The sequence below is a fragment of the Oncorhynchus gorbuscha genome, linkage group LG18, assembly GCF_021184085.1.
Source record: "Oncorhynchus gorbuscha isolate QuinsamMale2020 ecotype Even-year linkage group LG18, OgorEven_v1.0, whole genome shotgun sequence".
Classification (NCBI taxonomy): Eukaryota; Metazoa; Chordata; class Actinopteri; order Salmoniformes; family Salmonidae; genus Oncorhynchus; species Oncorhynchus gorbuscha.
In genome coordinates, this window is record NC_060190.1 from 38022980 (window position 1) to 38041572 (window position 18593).

Here is an 18593-nt window from a genome sequence, read left to right on the forward strand (position 1 = left end):
TCTAGCTAGTAATTTGCTATGCTAACTAGCTAGCAAGAAGTTGCATAGCAACAGCATCAACTTCCGGTAGACAGGTGAAGCGCAAGTACACTCAACTGAAAGGATACTGTTTGTTTACAGTACGCTAAAATGAACTAATAGTATATAGTATTTAGTATATACTCATTAAGTATGTAGTATACAGTATGTTAGTATGGGTATTCGAACACAACTCATGTTTAGAGAACTATAAGAACACTTCATTTTTGATTTGTTTTGAGAGCTATTGTACCTGCAGTGGACTAGGACGGGGCCCATGTCAGGTGTACGTGCTGCAGAGGAGCGCCCTATGAAAGTGAGGACAGGTAGGGTGTACTCCGGCACGCCCATGTCAGGCCACTGGGTGTAGTGATACTGGATCACCATCCGCTCGTTCTGACGCCCCTTTGGGTTGCCCTTCTGACCCTTTTTGACTTTGGTGTTCCGTATAAGGAATCGTCTCAGTGTGTAGCAGGCATGAACGTTAGTACTCTTCAGAGTGACCACGATGTTGCCATACTCCTCACTGCTCTCTGTGGGCCAGTACTGGTCACATTTCCTCTGTGAAAAAGAGCAGCAATCATCTAATTCCATCTGTGAAAGGCAACAGTATTCATTTTTTCCCAAATTTTTATCTAGAGCAACTTATGGGAGCAATTAGGGTTTAGTGCCTTGCTCATGGGCACATCAACATTTTTCACCTAGTCTGCTCAAGGATTCTACTGTGAAAAGACAACAGTAACACCTACAGTCAAAATACTGTGAAAGCCAGAGGGAGGCCACCTACCCGTCCTTTCTCTACCAGGTTAGTGATCATGACGATGATACCAGTGTTCTGTTCCCACACCATCCTCCAGAAGTCCTCGAAAGTGGACTTGAGAGGGCCCTGGGCCGCGATGTAGGCCTTGGGACTATTGTAACCCTGTTGAGAGGTAATGGAGGGGGGGGGATCAGTAACAGTGGAACACTCACACAGAGTGCAAGTACACATGGGGTGAGTACTAGACAATAAACAGTTGAAGTCGGAAGTTTACATACACCTTGACCAAATGCATTCAAACTCAGTTTCACAACAGGTGACATTTACTCCTAGTAAAAAAAAAACCTGTTTTAGGTCAGTTAAGATCACCACTTTATTTTGCGAATGTGAAATGTCAGCATAATAGTAGAGAGAATTATTTATTTCAGCTTTTATTACTTTCATCTCATTCCCAGTGGGTCAGTAGTTGACATACATTCCATTTGTATTTGGTAGCATTGCCTTTAAATTGTTTAACTTGGCTCAAACGTTTCAGGTAGCCTTCCACAATCTTCCCACAATAAGTTGGGTGAATTTTGGCCCATTTCTCCTGACAGAGTTGGTGTAACTGAGTCAGGTTTGTAGGCCTCCTTGCTCACACACGTTTTTTTCAGTTCTACCCACATATTTTCTATAGGATTGAGGTCAGGGCTTTGTGATAGCCACTCCAATACCTTGACTTTGTTGTCCTTAAGCCATTTTGCCACAACTTTGAAAGTATGCTTGGGGTCATTGTCCAGTTGGAAGACCCATTTGGAAGACCCAAGCTTCAAAAGTACACCAATCCCTCCTGCAGCAAAGCATTCCACAACATGATGCTGTCACCCCCGTGTTTCACGGTTGGGATGGTGTTCTTTGGCTTGCAAGCCTCCCCCTTTTTCCTCCAAACATAACGATGGTCGGTAATGCCAAACAGTTCTATTTTTGTTTCATCAGACCAGAGGACATTTCTCCAAAAAGTGCGATCTTTGTCCCCATGTGCAGATGCAAACCGTAGTCTGGCTTTTATATGGTGGTTTTGGAACAGTGGCTTTGTCCTTGCTGAGCGGCCTTTCAGGTTATGTCACTATAGCACTTGTTTTACTGTGGATATAGATACTTTTGTACCTGTTTCCTCCAGCATCTTCACAAGGTCCTTTGCTGTTGTTCTGGGATTGATTTGCACTTTTCGCACCAAAGTATGTTCATCTCTAGGAGACAGAATGAGTGTCCTTCCTGAGCAGTATGACTGCTGTGTTGTCCCATGGTGTTTATACTTGTGTACTATAGTTTGTACAGATGAACGTGGTACCTTCAGACGTTTGGAAATTACTCCCAAGGATGAACCAGACTTGTGGAGGTCTACAATTTATTTTCTGAAGTCTTGGCAGATTTATTTGGATTTTTCCATGATGTCAAACAAAGAAGCACTGAGTTCAAGGTAGGCCGGCCTTGAAATACATCCACAGGTACACCTCAAATAGACTCAAATGATGTCAATTAGCCTATCAGAAGCTTCTAAAGCCATGACATAATTTTCAGGAATTTTCCAAGCTGTTTAAAGGCACAGTCAACTTAGTGTATGTAAACTTCTGACCCACTGGAATTGTGATACAGTGAAGTATAAGTGAAATAATCTGTCTGTAAAAAAATGTTGGAAAAATGACTTGTGTCATGCTCAAGTTGATATCATTGCCGACTTGCCAAAACTATAGTTTGTTAACAAGAAATTTGTGGAGTGGTTGAAAAACAAGTTTTAATGACTCCAACCTAAGTTAATGTAAACTTCCAACTTCAACTGTATAACGTCAGAGACAACATTGAGCATACATAAAGACAGATAAAAGGTACTCAATACGTCAATTTGTTGACTTACATCTACATAGTTAGCGTTGATGAAGTCACTGTGTTTGGCATCTTTTCCAGTCAAGGGTCGTAACTTCACCCTACTGTGATCATCTGTCAACATAGAAAAGGAATGTTAGCCTCATTCTGCATTGCCTTGTTAACATCACATGTTCATATGAGCATGCGGTCTGATAGCAACAGGCTCAGAGATATTTTCTACAAGCAATCAGACTTTTGAACACTTAAACTGGACTGACCACCTCAGATTCTCAGCACCTTAGCACTCACAGACACACACATCACAACTGCTGATACCAAACTCCTATTATGATTTCTAAATACAGCACCATTTAAACAATTGCACCCCCCCCAAAAAAAACACAAATTGTGCCTTCCTGTATTATACTCACTCTGTCACACCCTGATCTGTTTCACCTGTTGTTGTGATTGTCTCCACCCTCCTCCAAGTGTCACCCATCTTCTCCATTATCCCCTGTGTATTTATACCTATGTTCTCTGTTTGTCTTTTGCCAGTTTGTCCTGTTTGTCAAATCAACCAGCGTTTTTCATCTCAGCTCCTGCTCCTCCCCAGTCTCTCTTTTTCTCACCCTCCTGGTTTTGACCCTTGCCTGTCCTGACTCTGAGCCCGCCTGACCACTCTGTCTGCTCTTGACCCGGAGCTTGCCTGCCGTCCAGTACCTTTGCCCCACCTCTGGATTACCAACCACTACTCTGGTTATCGACCCCTGCCTGCCTTGACCTGTCGTTTGCCTGCCCTGTTGCCGTAATAAACATTGTTACTCCGACACAGTCTGCATCTGGGGCTTGCCTTCAAACCTGATACACTAATTATGTTTATTCTATTCTACTGTGTCATTTACTTCATGTTCCTATTGTTATGTTTTATGGTTGTTGTTGTTGCATTGTTGAGAAGGAACCTGCAAGTAAGCATTCCATTGGACGATCTATACCATTTGTATCCCGTACATACTAATACATCTTGAAACTAACAGGCCGTCAGTGTTGTTTTGAGTGTACAACATGGTGGACTTACAGGCCACGATGTTGATGTATCTGTTTTTGTGCTTGTTGTCAGGGTGATTGGAATGTTCTGCTGTGATCTTCAGGTCCACCGTACAACGCTGGACCTCCTAGAGAGAGAAAGAGAGAGAGAGAGAGAGAGAGAGAGAGAGAGAGAGAGAGAGAGAGAGAGAGAGAGAGAGAGAGAGAGAGAGAGAGAGAGAGAGAGAGAGAGAGAGAGAGAGAGAGAGAGAGTGCAAAGGGGGAGGGAGTTGGGTGAGAGAGGGGGGTGAGTGGTCATAGTTATAGTGGGGTCAGTTATGTGAAGCGATGAAATAGTTACCATATATAAATAAACCCTCTATCTAAAATGATTTGTTTTGTTGGGTTCCTATTTATCGGAGTAAGTAACTCACGGACACTAGAGGAGCTTTAACCAAGTTTAATTATTCCCAAAGGATCTGTACAGCTGTAATTCAGACCACCCAACTCTTCTCCCATCACAGGCATATGTGAGACACTCCTCCTTCTCTCCAAACCCTTAAGACACTCCTCCTTCTCTCCAATCCTTACATCTTATGGTTCCACAGGAAAAGGGTATTACACCTTTATTACTCCCTCCAGGGGATCTGAGCTCACCTCCTGACCTCAACCCCTCCTTCGCACATTCCACAGCAACTCTGTCTTTCTACAGATCTCACTCCTCAATATACTATGTGTCTGATCCATCATGTCTTTAATATCTCAATGTTCAAAATCTCAAATCCAACAGTTTCTAAAACGTATTTTTCAGTTCAATGATTTGCTTGAATTGCATTTACATACAGTACCAGTCAAAAGTTGGACCCACCTACTCATTCAAGGGTTTTTCTTTATATTCACTATTTGCTACATTTTCGAATAATAGTAAAGACATCAAAACTACGAAATAACACATGGAATAATGTAGTAACCAAGAAAGTGTTAAACAAATCGATATACATTTTATTTTGAGATTCTTCAAAGTAGCCACCCTTTGCCTTGATGACAGCTTTGCACAATCTTGGCATTCTCTCAACCAGCTTTATGAGGAATGCTTTTCCAACAGTTTTGAAGGAATTCCTACATATGCTGAGCACTTGTTGGCTGCTTTTCCTGCACTCTGCGGTCCAACTCCTTCTTGGTCAAATAGCCCTTACACAGCCTGGAGGTGCTGTTGTGCTGTTGAAAAACAAATGATAGTCCCACTAAGCGCAAACCAGATGGGATGGCGTATCGCTGCAGAATGCTGTGGTAGCAATGCTGGTTAAGAGTGCCTTGAATTCAAAATAAATTGCTGACAGTGTCACCAGCAAAGCACCCCCACATCATCACACCTCCTCTTCCATGCTTCATGGTGGGAACCACACATGCGGAGATTCATTCACCCATTCACCTACTCTGTGTCACGGCGGTTGGAACCAAAAATCTCCAATTTGGACTCATCAGACCAAACGACAGAATTCCACCTGTCTAATTTCCATTGGCCCAAGTAAGTCTCTTCTTATTATTGGTGTCCTTCAGTAGTGGTTTCTTTACAGCAATTTGACCGTGAAGGCCTGATTCACGCAGTCTCCTCCGAACAGTTGTTGTTGAGATGTGTCTGTTACTTGAACTCTGTGAAGCATTTATTTGGGCTGCAATCTGAGGCTGGTAACTCTAATGAACGTATCCTCTGCAGCAGAGGTAACTATGGGTCTTCCTTTCATGTGGCGGTCCTCCTGTGAGCCAGTTTCATCATAGTGCTTGATGGTTTTTGCGACTGCACTTGAAGAAACTTTCAAATTGCCTGACATTTTCCTCATTGACTGACTTTTATGTCTTAAGGAATTGATGGACTGCCATTTCTCTTTGCTTATTTGAGCTGTTATTGCCATAATATGGACTTGGTCTTTTAACAGATAGGGATATCTTCTGTATACCACCACTACCTTGTCACAACACAACTGATTGGCTCAAGTGCATTAAGATTGAAAGAAATTCCACAAATTAACTTCTAAGAAAGCATACCTGTTAATTGAAATTGCATTCCAGGTGACTACTTCATGAAGCTAGTTGAGATAATGCCAAGAGTGTGCAAAGCTGTCATCAAGGCAAAGGGTGGCTACTTTGAAGAATCTCAAATATATTTTTGATTTGTTCAACACTTTGTTGGTTACTACATGACTCCATATGTGTTATTTCATAGTGTTTATGTCTTCACTATTATTATACTATGTAGGATACAGTAAAATAAAGAAAAACCCTGGAATGAGGAGGTGTGTCCAAACTTTTGACTGGTACTGTGCATGATAAGTACGTACTGGGTTTTTATTAGAGGTGGGATTTCTAAACATATCTGTCACAGCACCATGTGGCTGCATGTGTGATCTCCGTTTGAATGACCTAGTATGAATAATGTATGTTCACCTTCACCCCACTGGATAACCCCAATTTGACAAGGGCCTCTTGGGGGAAGTGTGTTAGCCTTGTGTCTCAAACCAGTCACAGAGACAGTGTGTTCCTGTCCAGTCAACCAGCAACTAGACCCTTTGTTAATTAACCTTCCTCACACTCAGCCATCTGCTCCACAACACACACACACACACACACACACACACACACACACACACACACACACACACACACACACACACACACACACACACACACACACACACACACACACACACACACACACACACACACACACACACACACACACACACACACACACACACACACACATTTCTACATGAATACATACTGCACATGCCCTGTACACACTTCGTAATGTTCACACAAAAGTAGACAGCAATGTACACCCTTACAGACAACATACACCAGCCATATGACACACATCTAGACACACACACTCCTCTTCATCCGAGAGGCAGCCTACTTATCACGCCTCAACAATATTAGAAAGGCTGTGTTGTGTTTCCTACCTCAAACTCCTCAGAGAAGCCGTGCAGGTTGTTGGAGTAGAGCTCCGTGATGTGTTTGATTAACTGCCTGACGGGGATGGCGTCCATGTCATCTGTAGGGAAGACACATCACACTTAGAGAGACGTACGTCGGTGACGTATGTGGGTGACGGTGTGCCTGTGTGTGTCTGTATGTGTGTGTGATTGGGAGAAGAGAAAGAAAGAGAGAGAAAAGAGAGAAAGAGAAGAGAGAGTGAATGTGTGTTTTAGCATGACTGTGTGATGAGTTTGCAGGATATACAGTGTCTTCGGGAAAAGTATTCAGACCCCGTTGACTTTTTCCACATTTTGTCAATTCTATAATTGATTCAATCGTTTTCGCCCCGAATCAATCTACACACAATATCCCATAATGCCAAAGCAAAATCTATTTTTTAAATACATTTTTGTTAATTACTTAGTACTTTGTTGATGCACCTTTGGCAGTGACTACAGCCTCAAGTCTTCTTGGGTATGAAGCTACAAGTGTGGCACACCTGTATTTGGGGAGTTTCTCCCATTCTTCTCTTCAGATCCTCTTTGTCAGGTTGGATGGGGAGCGCTCCTGCACAGCTATTTTCAGGTCTCTCCAGAGATGTTCGATCGGGTTCAATTCCAGGCTCTGGCTGGGCCTTTCAAGGGCATTCAGAAACTTGTCCCGAAGCCACTCCCACGTTGTCTTGGTTGTGTGCTTAGGGCCGTTGTCCTGTTGGAAAGTGAACCTTCGCACCAGTCTGAGGTCCTGAGTGCTCTGGAGCAGGTTTTCGACAAGGATCTCTCTGTACTATGCTCCGTTCATCTTTCCCTCGATCCTGACTAGTGTCCCATGCCCTGCCGCTGAAAAACCGCCCCACAGCATGATGCTGCCACCACCATACTTCACCGTAGGGATGGTGCCAGGTTTCCTCCAGACGTGACACTTGGCATTCAGGTCAAAGAGCTCAATCTTGGTTTCATCAGACCAGAGAATCTTGTTTCTCATGGTCTGAGAGTCTTTAGGTGCCTCTTGGCAAACTCCACGTGGGCTGTCATGTGCCTTTTACTGAGGAGTGGCTTCCGTCTGGCCACTCTACCATAAAGGCCTGATTTGTGGAGTGCTGCAGAGATGGTTGTCCTTCTGGAAGGTTTTCCCATCTCCACAGAGGAACTCTGGAGCTCTGTCATAGTTAGCATCAGGTTCTTAGTCACCACCCTGGCCAAGACCCTTCTCCCTGATAAGCTCAGTTTGGACGGGCGGCCAGCTCTAGGAGAGTCTTGGTGGTTTCAAACTTCTTCCATTTAAGAATGATGGAGGGGACTGTATTCCTGGGGACCTTCAATGCTGCAGATATTTTTTGGTACCTTTCCCCGATCTGTACCTCGACACAATCCTGTCTTGAAGCTCTACGGACAATTCCTTCGACCTCATGGCTTGTTTATCTCTGACATGCACTGTCAACTTTGGGACCTTTAATAGACAGTCGTGTGCCTTTCCAGATCATGTCCAATCAATTGAATTTACCATCATGTCCAATCAAGTTGTAGGAACATCTCAAGGATGATCAATGGAAAAAGGATGCACCTGAGCTCAAATTCAAGTCTCATAGCAAAAGGTCTGAATACTGTTTGTTATATATATTACATTTGCAAAAATGACTAAAAACCTGTTTTCACTTTGTCACTATGCGGTATTGTAAGTAGATTGCTGAGGATTTAAAAAAAATTCAATCAATTTTAGAATAAGGCTGTAACGTAACAAAATTTGGAAAAAGTCAAAGGGTCTGAATACTTTCCGAATGCACTGTAAATAACATTATGTTTACAACATCTTCCATATTTCAGACCGACTAATTAAAGGCCAAGTATATTGATGTCCCCTCAGCCTGTATCTGTCTCTCAGAGGTACAGTACAACGTGCCACTGCTCTCCACTAGTGTGGCACCGCGTGATAAATTAACCAGCAATCTGCCATGTGTTCACTGCCTCTCCCACAGACATTTTCAGAGAACAACATACTGTATATGAGGACACAGTAGGAGTGCTGATCTAGGATCAGGTCATCCCTGTCCATGAAACTGGTCTAAAGTCAGAAAATTCCACACAGCGTCCCACTGAGATGAGTAACAACCCCGGTAGTAATGAAATGATTAGCACGTGCGTCACACATCCGACAATGAAATGTCCCACTGACATCCTTAAAGATAAAGAAAAGAATCATTCTGTGGACGCAGCTAGTTTTGTTGTAGTTTATGTTGAGAAGAACACATATTAGCCATGTCACACAGAGTGGAGGGAATGACACCACAGCGAGACAAGCGGACAAAGCCATAATTGTCTAATGTGGGTGTTTAGAGGTGGTGGCATCTGTGTCAGATGAGCCACATCAGTCCCAAATGACCCATTAGTGAGGGGATGTGATTGGGGATGAGGTGGCCACTGTCACACAGAAAGAGCCATCAGGACAAAGTGTGTGTGTGTGTGTGTTCAGGAAAGAGCAACCAGCTGCTGGGTTTGTCTGCTGGTGCGGGTGTGTGTTATTACATCCATATTACAGCCAATACACAGATGGGACCACTGGCAGGCAGGCATTCCCTGACTCACTTCATTTGTCAACTGTCTTACATTTGTAAACTAATCAATGGAGTTGATTAAAATACTATGGGCCAATTTGGATTTTACTAAACCTTTGCAGATGTGCACACATTTTGCATCTCTTTATTCCGGAGAGAATCTAACCAGAAGAGATATGTGATGAAAGGGGGAATGACGATGTATGCACGTGCATGAGGGCAAACACACCAGAGCAGCAGCCCCCTCTCCTTCTGCCTCTGTTCTCTTCCTAATTAAACCGCCGTCACATAGCCTTCCAGTGGGGGGATGGATTTAGCATTTCAGAAGCTGTAAAACAATCACTGTTCTATAAAGCCCACTCGTAAACCTCAACACCCACTTAACACTGTTCTCTGAGCCGGTATACAGACTTGACGGTACAGAAAGAAGCAATTTGTCTCCAAAGAGAGCACATGTGAGGGAGAAGAGAGAGAGAGAGAGAGAGAGAGACGAGAGACAATAAAAGCAGAATGGATGGAGTCAATGCAGACATCAGCTGTGTTCTGTAAGTGAACCATCAGAGCTTGGAAACGGGCTGTCGTGCCTTAGTCCCAGAGAGTCTCTCTGCTCTCTTAAAGGAACGGTACGCACTACGCACGCCACAGCCTTCTTCACCATCTTATTGACTAGCTGCCAGTACACTGGGCTCTGAAGTCTCTCCCAGAGAAGAACACTCTCATATCACCGCTAATAGAGCACTCACAAGCGCCTGTACATGCACTGAGTAGTTGAGTGGCCGAGTGAAGACTTAATCAAGCTAAAACAGAGGTAGATTGGCCCAATCAAAAGTACTGGATGTATCCTATCTTCAAGAACATGAGCAGATACTGACTGACAAAGATCAAGATTTGAGTTGTTTTGCACCTTACTTTGTGGAATAATCTCCAAAACTCTCTAAAAGTGGATGTTTTGGTGCCTCTAGGGATATTCAGACAGCTGATTGATGACATTTTTTACTGAAGTTTGTTTTTTCTTTGATTGTGTTTTGAAATTCTGTTTTGCTTTTGTAATATATGTATATTTTTGCAATTACAAGGGCTCATCTGAAAAATAGTCTTTGGTCTCAGAATGACTCCCTGTCAAAATAAAGGTTAAATAAAAAAAACATTGACACTAGTTTTCACTGAATTAGTGAGTATAAATGATCAAAATCCACCATGATGAGACCACATGGGAGCATATCAGAGCTAGTTTTCCAGTCAGATGACTTTGTTCTTCCTCTCCGTTGACTTCCTTACATATGGTTATTGATCATTCAGATGAAATGCTCAGTCTAGTCTACACTTGTCCAGAGGGATCAGAGATGTTACATCTGAGCAGAGAACAGATATTGAATAACTTGTCTCAACAAGACTTAACCACATGGAACGGCTCAGCTTCAAAGATTCAACAATGTACACGAGACAGATAGAGAGAACAGTGAATCATTTTCAGGAATAATATAGAGAGGGATGGAGAACCAGGATGAACATACTCTCACAGCATTTAGACTCCTAAATAGTTAGGTGGGACTTGCGAAGCAAAAAGAAATGCCTTTCAAACTTTAAAACGTGTAGACTGGTCAGAACCAGTGTGCTTACGTACAACATTCTGATATGTTGTATACTTTTTAAGTTATACATTTTTGTGTACTTTTGTCCTCCATCCACTTTCATGGGATTTCCTCAACATTCTAAAGGTCCCATTGTGACATCATCACTTCCAACTTTCCATTCACTGTAAATGCAACCATGCAACTTCTGACACAAATCAGCTACTTTGACCACTTTGCCTTTCTCCGCCAAAAATTAGCACTTTCTCAACAAGTTAGACAAAACGTTCTATGGTATGACATCTTCGTCTCCTTCTCTGCTATTAAAATCAGCATTTTCCCCAACTTTTAGCAAACAACTGCTGTTTTGACCAATCCCCCAACAAGTCAGACAAAAACTCAGTGTATGAAATCTCTACTTCTCTATTTTTCAAATCTGAAAACACTTTAGGAGTAGCTTCTGCAAATCAATAGATAGAGATGTTTAAGTAACCCATCAACTGTCATTATAGAAGCATTAAGTCATGTCAGAAGCTAGCAAATTCAATTCTTACCAACAACAGCTGCAAATTCAAATAAAACTACATCTCATTTTGAAGTGCACTTTCCTTGCTTTGTCCATCAACACTATAATGAATCTAGCATATAAGTGGTGTGGGTCAGTGTGGAGTATTTATTTAGTTTCATAGCGTAAACATTTGTTAGCATGTTTCTCACACTGGCTTTAGCCACGGAGGGAGCAGGCCTGCCAAGGCAAGTTTTACCTAGCAACACGTGCCTCGAAGGAAGAAGACTCTCCATAGCGCAAAGAATTCCCATGATTTGTGAATCTGTTTCGGACCGAACAGCTAGCATTAACATTTCTAATGCTTCCTCAGTCGGGACGACCTGAAATGATACAGAGAAGATTTCTAATGCTCACTAGCTTCAGATTTCTAATGCTCACTAGCTTCAGATTTCTAATGCTCACTAGCTTCATCCTCCTCCTCAAGATCATGACTGGTGCTCTAAATAACTCAACTGGCTAGTTTGCCTGTCTGCAAATAAAAGGGCGGACTGTACATTGATCCTGCTGCCCTGATTGGATAGAGCGAAGCAGTCTCCGCTCACTTGCTTCATATTTTGCTCGATATCTTCTCATCGCACTTCGTTCAGTTTTCACACGCAACAACTGTAGTTTAGACTCACACCACAACCACACAACAACTATTGACCACACAACTACTGAACCACCCAACTATTGGCCACAACCACACAACTACTTACCACAACTACACAACTACTGACCCCACAACTACTGACCACAACTCAACTACAGACCACAAATACTGAACCACGCAATTACTGACCACAACCACAAAACTACTGACCACAACCACACACCTACTTACCAAAACTACTGACCACAGCTAATGACCACAAGCACAAAACTACTGACCACAACAGAACACAATTGCTGACTACAACTACTGACCACAACTATTGAACCACACAACCACTGAACCAAAACTACTGACCACACCTACTCACCACAACCAGGCTATACTAATTTCCACAACAGAACACAACAACTGACCACAACTATTGACTACAACTACTGACCACAACCACACAACCAGTAAACACAACCACAAAACTACGGACCACAACAGAACACAACTACTGACCACAACTATTGATCACAAATACTGAACCACACAACTACTTACTAAAACTACTGACCACACCTACTGACCACAACCAGGCTATCCTAACTTTTCATCTACCTAGTTTTTCAACTATAATCAGACACCACCATTACTAATGCTACTATAAGGTATTTTAAAACCATACATTCTTTAAAACAAGCTAGCAAACAGACCAATGTACTCTTCAGTGACCACTGTTATCCCTGAAGAGTTGATTTATTAGATAGAACTACAGTTAGCTGTCAATAGGTCTACATACAAACCTATTCTACATACTCCTTCAACTACCACAAAAATATGTTTAAAGATCTGCCCTTACTAGATGCATAATCATATTTCTCTCCCCAAATACAAGCATGATAAGTTCTAAATTATTCGATCATCATTCAACTCAAATCAAACTTCATTTATAACTGTACGTTTTACAAAATGATGTTGTGTATGTATTTATCTGAAACCCACAGCATGAATGATTCAGGATTTCACATGACGGAGAATACAGATATGCATCTGTTGGTCACAGATACCTAAAAATGGGCCTCGGGATCTCGTCAATGGTATTTCTGTGCATTCAATTTGCCATCGATAAAATTCTATTGTGTATTCGTTGTCCGTAGTTTATGCCTGCCCATACCGTAACCCCACCGCCACCACGGGACACTCTGTTCACAACGCTAACATCAGCAAACTGGTCGCCCACACGACACCATACACATGGTCTGCAGATGTGAGGCTGGTTGGACGTACTCCATAGATTAGGGCTTACATTTTTTTTTTTTTCAAATGACTGATTTCCTCATACGAACTACAACTCAGTAAAATCTTTGAAATTGTTGCATGTTGCGTTTTTACTTTTGTTCAGTATAGTCACCAAATGGTTGTAGGTTCTACAAATAAACACCCCAAATGGTTGTAGGTTCTACTATAATAATAATAATAATATATGCCATTTAGCAGACGCTTTTATCCAAAGCGACTTACAGTCATGTGTGCATACATTCTACGTATGGGTGGTCCCGGGAATCGAACCCACTACCCTGGCGTTACAAGCGCCATGCTCTACCAACTGAGCTACAGAAGGACCACTAACCTTACATTTTCTACCAGGTAGATACTTCTAGAATAAGGTGTGTGTGGAGAGGGTGGGCAATAGTCTGTAAACAACAACAAGGCCCCAAGGGACGAATATCGTATGGTGTGGTATTTCAAATGGTCACACCCATATTGCCAAACCCACACCTTGCCAAACCCACCAAAATGGAGCAAACAAACCTCAAATGCTTTTGAAATGTGTCGTTTAGTACAAAGTGTTGCGCAACGTAGCAAAACGTCCGACGCGAACTAAACTCACCCAGGGTGTATTCCAGTTGAGGGTGTGTTAGGTTGTGTTATGTCTCACCTGGGATGGGGATGACGGGGATGTTCTCATTGGCCACCACCCTGGGAGAACTACTGTCCTCCACATAGAAGTGAGCTGTCTGGAAAAACCTCCTGTAGACAGACACAGAGGAGAGGAAATAGTTAACCCAACATAAACATTAGTACACCACAGAAGAGAGGATCATGATGCCGAGTACCGTCGGTACCACATCGAAAGAGGCCACGTGTATCAGCACAGCAAAATATGCCCATCCTTCGCACTTTAACATTCATTTGCACCAAACATTTTGTGTCCAAACAAAAAATGACCATGTGATTTTGATTTCCAACTTCACAAACATAACTTTATTAAATTGTTGCATATACTAATAGTAATTGCAGCACTCTTTTTGGTGCCTTGTCTACAGCATGGTGGCCAGGTGTACTTGTTAGAGGGCATGTCGCTAATTGCCATGTCCTATTATCTTTAAATGGGGTGGGGGTTGGGTGATACCACCTCTGTCCAGCAGAGGGGAAATGGATCGTTGTAACCCGTTTTGACCACTGTGAGCTAGCTAACACAAAACAGCCTAGAGAGAGTCGACACCCCATCCATGACCGGTTAAAACAGCAGAGCGGTGAAGTGCAATTCCATGGTAACAGAGTGACACGGACTTATATTTTTTTACTTTAAAATGTATGTCAAAACAAAAAACAATCATTGTGGGCCTCCCGAGTGGCACAGCGGACTGAGGCACTGCATCACAGTGCTTGAGGTGTCACTACAGATCCGGGTTTGATCCCAGTCTTGTCACAGCCGACCTTGACTGCGGCGGCGCACAATTGGCCCAGAGTCATCCGGGTTAGGGGAGGATTTGGCCGGCCGGGATTTCCTTGTTAATTTCCGCTCTAGCGACTCCTTGTAGCGGGCCAGTTGCCTGCAAGCTGACTTTGGTTGCCAGCTAGACAGTGTTTTGTCTGACAGATTGGTGAGACTGGCTTCCGGGTTAAGCGAACAATGTGTCAAGAAGCAGTGCGGCTTGGCATGGTTGTGTTTCAGAGGACACTTGGCTCTCGACCTTCGTATCTCCCAAGTCTTGTCAGTTACAGTCTTGTCCCATCGCTGCAACTCCCGTACGGACTCAGGAGAGGCGAAGGTCGAGCGCCGTGCATCCTCCAAAACACGACCCAGCCAAGTCACAATGCTTCTTGACACAATGCCTGCTTTACCCAGAAGCCAGTTGCACACCTGGCGACCATGTCAGCATGCATGCGCCCTGCCCGCCACAGGAGTCGCTAGAGCGCGATGGGACACGGACATCCCGGCCGACCAAACCCTCCCTTAACCCGGACTTCTCCCACATGTGGACCTCTGACATTATTTATAAAGAGCAATCTATGAATATGGTTTTTGAACATTATAGTTTGTTTACAAACATAACGGCTGCATTTTTTTGTTTATGGTTGACCCAGCTTGTTGGCCATTAGACAATCTACATTTCTCAACAAGTTCAAAGCATGTGAATACTGATATTTCCGACTTCACTGGTAATTACCATCTTCCCACTTGGTTATGAATGCAGCATACCCTTATGGCTTCAGTTAACCCTTCATTTGAGTTGCATACTCTGTTCTGCTTTTACATTTAAGTTTTCTTTTTATTTATTTACAGACCTTATAGTTCTCTTTTTGTGCAATATGGTTTTAGATTTCTCTTACTTTGTAAACCACATCAAGTTTAGGAAAATAAACCGCCTAATAATTGCATTGCACCCAACTCAGATGTCTCTCGTTGACTGCTTGGTTCGTCCCTTACATAGTTCTCATTGTAATTACATAATTACAACCTGTTTTTACCCCTGTGAGTTGTCTAACACAAAATAGCACAGAGAGAGTTAACACTCCATCAATGACAGATTAAAACATCTTCATTCAGCTCCCGAGTGGCGCAGTGGTCTAAGGCACTCAAGCATTGCAGTGCTTGAGGCGTCACTACAGCCCCAGGTTCGATCCCAGGCTGTGTAACAGCCAGATGTGACCGGGAGACCCATGAGGCGGTGCACAATTGGCCCAGCGTCGTCCGGGTTAGGGGAGGGTTTGGCCTGGCCGGGATTTCCTTGTCCCATCGTGCTCTAGCGACTCCTTGTGGTGGGCTGGGCGCCTGCAAGCTGACCAATCATTGCAAAGTTAAATCAAACCATACAAAGTTAATCAAACTATGGACAGTGACCACTTTTAACGATGTCCACTTAACATTTGACAAAAACACATTTACGGTGTAATTATATTCAGTGCAGTTCCATGAGAACAGAGTGACGCTGAGACTCCGATTTTTTTTGTATGTCAAGCAAAAACCAATGATTGAAAAGTTAAACACACCAAGGACTACTTTTGAACCATTTCCATGGACATTTTTACAAAACACATTTACACATTTACTTGAAAAACAGTGCAGATGCAAAGTTTGGTAAAAGAATGACGGTTTGTGCTGTTTGTGCCTTCAGTCTGTTACCGAACTTTGCATCTGCACTGTTCTTCAAGCAAATGTGTTATGTAAAAATGTGGAACTGCCCTGAATATAACTACACCGACAGAGCTGGCAGATAAACTACACCTGAAAGCCCCAGAGTGGTTAGAACCAGCCCTAAATACAAACCTGCTGATGTCACACAATTATGACTCAGTAGATGACAACCACCAGACACAACAACACCCTGCTATTACAGGGGGAAAAGTACACACGCACGCAAACTACCTCCTGTAAAGACACACAGTGAGCTGACCATTAGGAACAGGTAAGCAACAACACTGACCCCGGGACAAACACCATGCTACATTTAGCCCTGGCCCCTGAGTCACACTGCCGGATGACAGGCAAGGCACAGCAGAGACTAAATACAGCAGGACTATATACAGCCCTGGCAGCCTCTCTGCCTCCAACATGTACACACAAGCACGGTCCCTCAATGACTAGCCAGTCGACTAGCCTTGAGAAGTTGTTCTAAAGTATTTCTCTGAAGCTTGCGTTTAGTCCGTTTATTCAAATGTCACCCAACATATTCTGTCTAGCAGCTTGAGAGAGAGGGGAAGACAGACAGCAAGGAGAAAAGGATCGCTGCAGTTAGTAGTAGGAGTCCCTCTCTAACCTCACAGAGCCTTCACCTGCACTCACACAGAATCAAGTCAATTCCATATACACCAGCTTTTCCCATCTGGGTTCCTCCTACCAGTATGTCTACTGACATTCCCCTACCAGTATGTCTACTGACATTCCCCTACCAGTATGTCTACTGACATTCCCCTACCAGTATGTCTACTGACATTCCCCTACCAGTATGTCTACTGACATTCCCCTACCAGTATGTCTACTGACATTCCCCTACCAGTATATCTACTGACATTCCCCTACCAGTATGTCTACTGACATTCCCCTACCAGTATGTCTACTGACATTCCCCTACCAGTATGTCTACTGATGTTCCCCTACCAGTTTGTCTACTGACGTTCCCCTACCAGTTTGTCTACTGACGTTCCCCTACCAGTATGTCTACTGATGTTCCCCTACCAGTATGTCTACTGATGTTCCCCTACCAGTATGTCTACTGTTGTTCCCCTACCAGTTTGTCTACTGACGTTCCCCTACCAGTATGTCTACTGATGTTCCCCTACCTACCGGTACTTGATGCAGAGGAGAGAGCAGATGCTGGTCATTCTGGTCGAGAGAGAGGAGGAAAAGAAAACAGGAGTGTGGCCTAATGGCATTTGCAGAAGGAGAGGAAGGGAGCGAGGAAGAGAGAGAGGGAGAGAAAGCGAGTGTGAGTGAGTGAGTGGGAGAGAAAGAAAGAGAGAGAGTTGAATTGAGAGGGAAATAAAGAGAGAAAGAGAGACTGAATAAATGAGGGGAGGGTCTCCCCTAGCTTGCGTCATACCCTTGTCCCCTTCAATCCCTGCCCCCCTGGCCAATTACTCCCTGAGGGGGAATGTGTGGTGTGGCGAGCTAACTAACCAGCCTCTCAATACCACCTCGCCTTACACCGGGGAAGGGGGGAACCCCACCAGAGAGATAGAAAGGGGGATGGATGGAACGAGGGAGGGAGGGTTAGAACTAGAAGAATGTCTCACTGGACTCTCAACGCTTCCCATACTTGAGGAAGAGGGCCCCCATTCAAAAATAGATAGAGTAGGATGGAAGGAAGTCATGGTAGAAGGATGAGTCCTTTTCATTGGACTAAATTATCCGCCAGTCCAAACAGCCTGGTCCACCTCTTTCCCCAGCAACCCCTGACTCTGAGTGGTTACTGAGAATCACTCTCCCCTACCGGAGTTAAATATAGATGTATTGTTTACCCCGTTAAACCTCTGTGAAACATCTGTGAGATCCCTCCAACTAGGACCATATCCTCAAGCCAAACAGATGGAGCCCTCCCCTTTAACAGCAAATACTGTCTTTTGACACACAACTCAGATCACGAATACGAATACGAACATCAAATCGAGTGTCAAGGTGAAATAAATGTAATCTAATCAGTGATCACGTCGTATTCGCTGTAGTAAAAAGAGATGTAAAGTGATGCTGAGCTAATGACGACCATGTAGGCATTTCGCCAATTATGAATAGCTATAGTGTTCTGAAAAATCTATTTCAATCTCCTCCATTGCATGGTCTCCTTCCCTTCTGACCGAGCAGGGATGGGGGAGTGAAAGGGATGAGAGGAGAGGAAGGAGAGAGTGAACGGGTCGAGCTGGTCTTTCATCAGATCCTGTTCCCTCAGGGGAGAAAGCCATTGTCTGGGAGGTGT

At 43.5% G+C, this 18593-nt stretch overlaps 1 protein-coding gene across 2 annotated transcripts in view; it reads right to left on the minus strand.

Annotated features, from left to right (window-relative positions):
- The window catches only part of LOC124003272 (receptor-type tyrosine-protein phosphatase gamma-like), a 285724-nt gene that overhangs the window by 12598 nt on the left and 254533 nt on the right, over positions 1 to 18593 (minus strand). For both annotated transcript variants that reach the window (XM_046311379.1, XM_046311378.1), the window contains exons 14-19: positions 13835 to 13926; positions 6610 to 6701; positions 3699 to 3795; positions 2673 to 2755; positions 806 to 940; positions 272 to 579 (exon numbers count right to left, since the gene is read on the minus strand). In XM_046311379.1, the coding sequence (XP_046167335.1) occupies positions 272 to 579; positions 806 to 940; positions 2673 to 2755; positions 3699 to 3795; positions 6610 to 6701; positions 13835 to 13926 (807 nt within the window). The remainder of the gene's footprint in view (positions 1 to 271; positions 580 to 805; positions 941 to 2672; positions 2756 to 3698; positions 3796 to 6609; positions 6702 to 13834; positions 13927 to 18593) is intronic.